Genomic DNA, 5986 nt, shown 5'->3' with positions numbered 1-5986 from the left:
TGTTCTGTCGGTAATGTAGAGTGCTCTGTCGATAATGCAGTTTGCTCGATCGGTAATGCAGAGTGCTCTGCCGGTAATGCAGTTTGCTCTGTCGGTAATGCAGATTGTCCTGTCGGTAATGTAGGGTGCTCTGTCGGTAATGCAGTTTGCTCTGTCGGTAATGCAGATGGTCCTGTCGGTAATGTAGAGTGCTCTGCCGATAATGCAGAGTGCTCGGCCGGCAATGCAGATTGATCGGTCGGTAATGCAGTTTACTCTGTCGGTAATGTAGAGCGCTCGGGCGATAATACAATAATTTCATACTTCACTGCATTTACCCATACTTTTAAGAAATTATATCTAGATGTAGTGCGTATTCATGTAAATTGACTAGAAATTATTTCATACTTTTCATTGCACCTTTTTCGAAGTCGATTAAATTTTTTTTCCAAAAAATTATTTTCAAATTAACGTAACTATTGCCATACGAATAAAGAAGGATACTCTTAATCATTATAAAAACGAAATTTGTTAACACTTGTCCTTCTGATGAAAGGAGCAAATAAATAAAATCTCATGGTCTTTTATTCTTAGTCCTAATTATTGTCACAAAATTTTGTTTTTATATTCCATTACAATATAATGTAAATTGCATATATTATATGATTATATCATTGATTCCTGAAGGAGGCTTTCAACATGAACCAAAACGTTTAAAAGAAAAGTACAAAATTTTGTTCAGCTTTGGTCTAAAAACCAATAAGGAACATTCCAAACTACGTGATTGATACCTAACCACACCAAATACAATAAATCCTGCCTAAGGGGCGCGCAAAGTTCCATTCAAGAAATGTGTGGTTACCCCCATTACTTAAAATTACTACTGGAAATTATTAGCTCGGAGTGAGCCTCTTCGTTAGCTATCATCTCACTTATCCACTGATAAGACATGTCATTACAACTTATTAAAAGCTGAAACCGATTAGAACAATATCGACCCTTTTCGATCCCTTTAACGATCTCCTGCGCTGTCTTAAAAATCTATAACGTTAATTTCAATATTAAACAGAAATTAAATTTCACCTACACGAATCCAATCATCAATTAAATTTTCCTCTTTCCCTAAGCATGATTTCAATGCTACGGATTCGAGTCGGCGCCTCTTAGACAGGGTTTTTTGAATATAAAAAAAGAATATATTCAAATTAGGCGAGCAAAGAACAATACATAAAATAAACATCTATCTGAATACCTGTTCAATCGAATAGATATCGCGAATAAATCTCTGTCACGTGCTTTTGTTTGCCTTCCGCTATTGGAATAAAATTTTGCCCATATCCGCTCGGAGCTCGAACTGCTTGCGACACTCCACGCTGAAACCACGGTTAAGCCTTACGCGCAACATGTACGTCGTGGCAATATTCTAGTCTCGACACGGCCCCTGCCATAATGGATCGTCGGCGAGGTTACGTGATCGGTCCTCGAGGGGAGCTGTTGGTGTTGCTGCCGTTGTTCCCGCAGTTGCTGCAGCTGATACTGTCTCGTATTCTGTCGATCTGCGAACAGACGAGCGAATTATTTGAAACGAGCCCTGCCACGGGTGCCTGTCGCCCCGTGCAACACGAACTCCATCGACCGTGGTTCGATCGTCGTCTCGTTGACTTCCCTCTGTTTCAGATTGATGAGACAGAGAGATGCCTCGTTTGCGTTGCGGTTCACCGGGGCATCCGTTCGACGATAGGATGCGGTATGACTTTCAGTATGATTACGGGATAACCGTGGAGTACGAAGAGTAGCGACGGGAATGATACCGAATCGATATCATCAACGTTAGCCTGTGCCTTACTAGGGCGATGGTCTCCAACCAAATTTTCCAGATCCAAAGGGTCCAGTTAATGGTACCACTTAAAAAACTCAACATAAGGCGAAGACTTGGCGTTAGCTTACGTCACCGCCACACCTGTGCAAATTCGATGTTTATCGCAAATAAAGCCATATTTAAATTGAATCGCGATGTATGATATGTAAATTAGCAGGTGTAAAAAACAGTGATAATATACCTTTAATGTCTCATACTACGTAACAAAGTTTTTGTCGCGTATATATAAAAGATATATGAAATTACCCACTCGTTTAGTTCGGTTGGATCGTTCCAAGTCGATATTACTGGGGAAATCTAGGAGCATGTGCCGAACGCTTTTAATCATTCTCTTCATCCTTGCAAAAGGTAACGTCGATAACATCGAGTAAAACGATCGATATAGAAAATAACATTCGTCCTTATAGAAACTACAGTAAATTTCAGAAAACAACGATTAATAAGGAATCCTTAGATACTTCGACGTTATTTTCTTCTTCTAGGTAACGCGAACGATTGCATAGCTCGTAACGTTGGTACCGATCGCATCGTGTGCGTTTGCAATGCAACGTACTGCGACGGATTACCGAAAGATCATCCGGAAGTCCCAGAAGATGGAAGTGCTTACTTGTACGTATCGAACAAGGCGGGGTTGAGGCTAAATGTGTCAACTATACAATTTAGTACTTGTCAGGACACGTCCTCTCAATTCACCCTAAACATAAACAGTACGAGAAAGTATCAAGCGATACTCGGGTTTGGAGGTGCCATAACCGATTCCGCAGGTTTAAACATAAAGAAACTTAGCCCGGCTACTCAAGATCAGCTTCTTCGGTAATTATAAGTACCTACGTTTCTCAACTATTACATTAAATCATTAAATAAAGTACAGGACTGACCAGCGAATCGTAGAACCAACCAGCTACAACTACCGCAGTCAAATTTCCATTATCATGTTCATTTATTAGCACACATTTTGTTTAATTTATGATAGCAGCACATCCATTCGAATTCCTCTATTTTTAGAACGTATTACGATCCAAAAACTGGGAGCAAATATACTTTAGGTCGCATACCAATTGGTGGTACAGACTTTTCTACAAGAGTTTACACTTACGACGACAATTGCACTGACGATAAGACGTTGAAATGCTTTGCACTAGCACCAGAAGATTACGAGTACAAAATACCAATCGCAAAAAAGGCCGTTGAATTAAGCCCCAAAATGAAGTTTATAAGTGCCGTGTGGTCTCCACCTGTATGGATGAAGACGAACAACGAAATCAATGGATACCATGGTAAATTAGTATATTATTAAACGGAGAAGAAGACTGAAGTACAACAGTGGCGAACATATTCTTCTCTATTATAATACAAGACGTTTCCACCTATTAGAGATTGTACATAAGTAATGTTGTTTAGTTGATACTTTAGTAGATTTAATTTAATTTAAGAGTTAATGGAGAGTTTTAATTTATGCTACAATCTTCATAATTATTAACGACATTATTTACCAGTCCCTCTTTCTTTACGTGTAATATGATAGTATAGTTGTACATTTGCTTCCGTAAAATCACTAATCATGGTTGTCATATTTAATAGGTTATTTGAAGCCAGAATACTATCAAGTCTATGCCGATTATATCTCGAAATTCTTGGACGCATATAAGCAACACGGTGTCGATATATGGGCAGTTACAACAGGCAACGAACCAAGCAATGGAGACAGTGTACCTCCGTTGCCTATAAACGCTATGGATTGGACTCCGAGCACATTAGGTACATGGGTCGCTAATAACTTAGGACCAACTCTTGCTGCATCGGCACACGATACACTAATTGTGGCTCTTGACGATAATGTAAATTTGTTACCATGGTATGTCCAGTTAATTGCTAGGAATGAAAAAGCAAATAATTACATTGCCGGAATAGCGTCGCATTGGTACAAGGATAACGCAACATCCACATTATTAGACCAAGTATTAGACCAAACGCACGATGTATTTCCAAACAAGTTTCTTCTCATGACCGAAGCATGTTTTGGTAGGTTCTCAAGCTTATACACAATTAATTACATGGTCACAAACTAGAAATTGATTAAATGTAACCTTTTCGTATAGGAGGCTTGTTTGAGACAGCTGTTGATTTAGGATCATGGGATCGCGGAGCGGGATATGTTTCGAGCATAATAGACGTAAGCTTCATTCATTTGTTTGTAGTCATCTTAATCGCAAAAAATATTTGTCGATTGTTGCATTGAAAGTAATACTAATTAAAGATACCTTGATTTAAGTATTTGAATCATTGGTACGTCGGATGGATGGATTGGAATATAGCTCTAGACGAACAGGGTGGTCCTAACTGGCTTTACAATAACGTTGATTCGCCAATTATTGTAAATGCAACGTCAGATGAATTTTACAAACAACCCATGTATTATGCTCTAACGCATTTCAGCAGATTCGTTGACAGAGACTCTGTCAGGATTTCTATTACCAATACGGCCTCGATCAAGTCTGTGGCCTTCCTAACACCTTCGAATGAAATTGTTGTTGTACTGTACAATAGGTAATGGAAACGGCTATTATTATTTCACGTACTGCAGCTTTTTACCAAGAATTTTTATTGAAAATTTTACTTTATTTCCGTAATTAAAATTCTATTTCGTGTTTCAGGGATAACATTACAGAATCCGTGACTCTTAATCATCCGCAGAAGGGCACTCTTTGCTTGACATTATCTCCAAATTCTTTCAATACTATCAAATATAAACTGTAATGAATATGTTTAGTTATCAGTGCTGAAATGTTTCTGAATTGCTTGGGAACCATTTTCTGACCTTTTCAATATATATAAAGTTATAAATAATATACTGTTATATGCTTACGTATGTATACGAATATAAAGTTATAAATAATATAATTTTCGATATAAATAAAGCAGAACCTTCGAACTAAGGCTTGTAAAAAAATGTTGTTCTCTGGTTTAATGGATTACTCCATTTCTGTGTATCCGAAATAGAACACTGAGGTGTTTCTTAGTCAGTATGAGTGCAGTTATGTCACAAACTAAGATAACAAAGAAACATGTTAATCGTGACAATGTAGAATTTTGTGAATCAATTTGTGATTGCCACGGTCTGAAGATTGAAAATCTATCACACTGTGCGCGGTAAGAAACTTTCGGAGGAGGCTGGAGTGTTAACAGCCGCATCGTAAACCTTGAACGAGATTGCAGGCCATATCAAGTAGCTACGGGTAGTTGCTAGTTCTTCTTCATCTTCCGCAAGTGGGTGTCGTCATCTCGGAAAGCTCTCTGCCCGTCCAACGTAATCGCGACGTCGTCTCGGACGGTTTATGGCTCGTCGTCGACATTGTTCCCATTTCTTGCTATGCATTATTAATAACTGTGCTGTCAACACGGTGGCTGTCGACGACAAAGCTCGCGTAAATCACTAAAGAGTCGTCTGACTCGATTCAACGATTCTCGTACGCCTTAATTGATAAAGAATCGGGGTTCATCGACACTCGCAGCGGTACCATACCGGGTGTGTTTAAAATAAAGCTGGCCAAACTTTGGTACCATATTCTACTCTGTCTAAAGATAAAAAAAAAGTAAAAGAAGTTCCTAATTGTATTAAGAAAAAGAATGTATAAACTTTTTAGATTGGACATAGAGCTTCTGGCTATTGAATTAGGACCACATGCAAGATTTTCAATTTTCTAACCACGATACTATATAAATGATGAATAGTCGTTTCATTGTTCAAATTAGTACTGACTGTACAATAACAATTAATCGACATTCTGACAAATAAGAAACGGGATTTGTTCGTTTATAATTGCCGCGTGAAACATGAAAACAAACTTTTGGGGAAGTTGGTTTCGATGTATCTATTTTTCATGTAGAATTTCGACGTTGTATGTCAACTAGTTCGTTTACAACTATTAGTTTTGTTAGTCGACGTCAAGTTTGCTTTGCGATTTTTTAAATAGATATCGAACGGACGAATTTGCCTCAAAATTTGTGTCGACGAGAGAATCAAATCCACACAAACTCGAAAACGCAAGGAGACTCAAAAATTATTAATGAGAAAAGAGGATTATAAAGGAATCTCCCAAGGCACTCTGTAGTATCGCTCAAGAGAAT

The 5986-nt window shown here is 38.2% G+C and overlaps 2 protein-coding genes across 2 annotated transcripts in view; one reads left to right on the top strand and one right to left on the bottom strand.

Moving 5' to 3' along the window:
• Window positions 1–28: 28 nt before the first annotated feature.
• The window catches only part of LOC128875379 (fibrillin-1-like), a 119866-nt gene continuing 113908 nt past the window's right edge, over window positions 29–5986 (bottom strand). The window contains exon 19 of the mRNA XM_054120906.1: window positions 29–1535. Within this exon, the coding sequence (XP_053976881.1) occupies window positions 1372–1535 (164 nt within the window). The 3' untranslated portion in view covers window positions 29–1371. The remainder of the gene's footprint in view (window positions 1536–5986) is intronic.
• Window positions 2120–4812, top strand: LOC128875370 (lysosomal acid glucosylceramidase-like). The gene is made up of 7 exons (XM_054120893.1): window positions 2120–2206; window positions 2341–2671; window positions 2864–3135; window positions 3440–3880; window positions 3958–4031; window positions 4131–4405; window positions 4513–4812. The coding sequence occupies exons 1-7, from the start codon at window positions 2164–2166 to the stop codon at window positions 4613–4615; spliced, it is 1539 nt and encodes a 512-aa protein (XP_053976868.1). The 5' UTR covers window positions 2120–2163; the 3' UTR covers window positions 4616–4812.

The sequence above is a fragment of the Hylaeus volcanicus genome, chromosome 1 (genome assembly GCF_026283585.1).
Source record: "Hylaeus volcanicus isolate JK05 chromosome 1, UHH_iyHylVolc1.0_haploid, whole genome shotgun sequence".
Lineage (NCBI taxonomy): Eukaryota > Metazoa > Arthropoda > Insecta > Hymenoptera > Colletidae > Hylaeus > Hylaeus volcanicus.
Note: the sequence above shows the minus strand (reverse complement) of the source record. Positions and strands in the feature narration are given on the sequence as shown.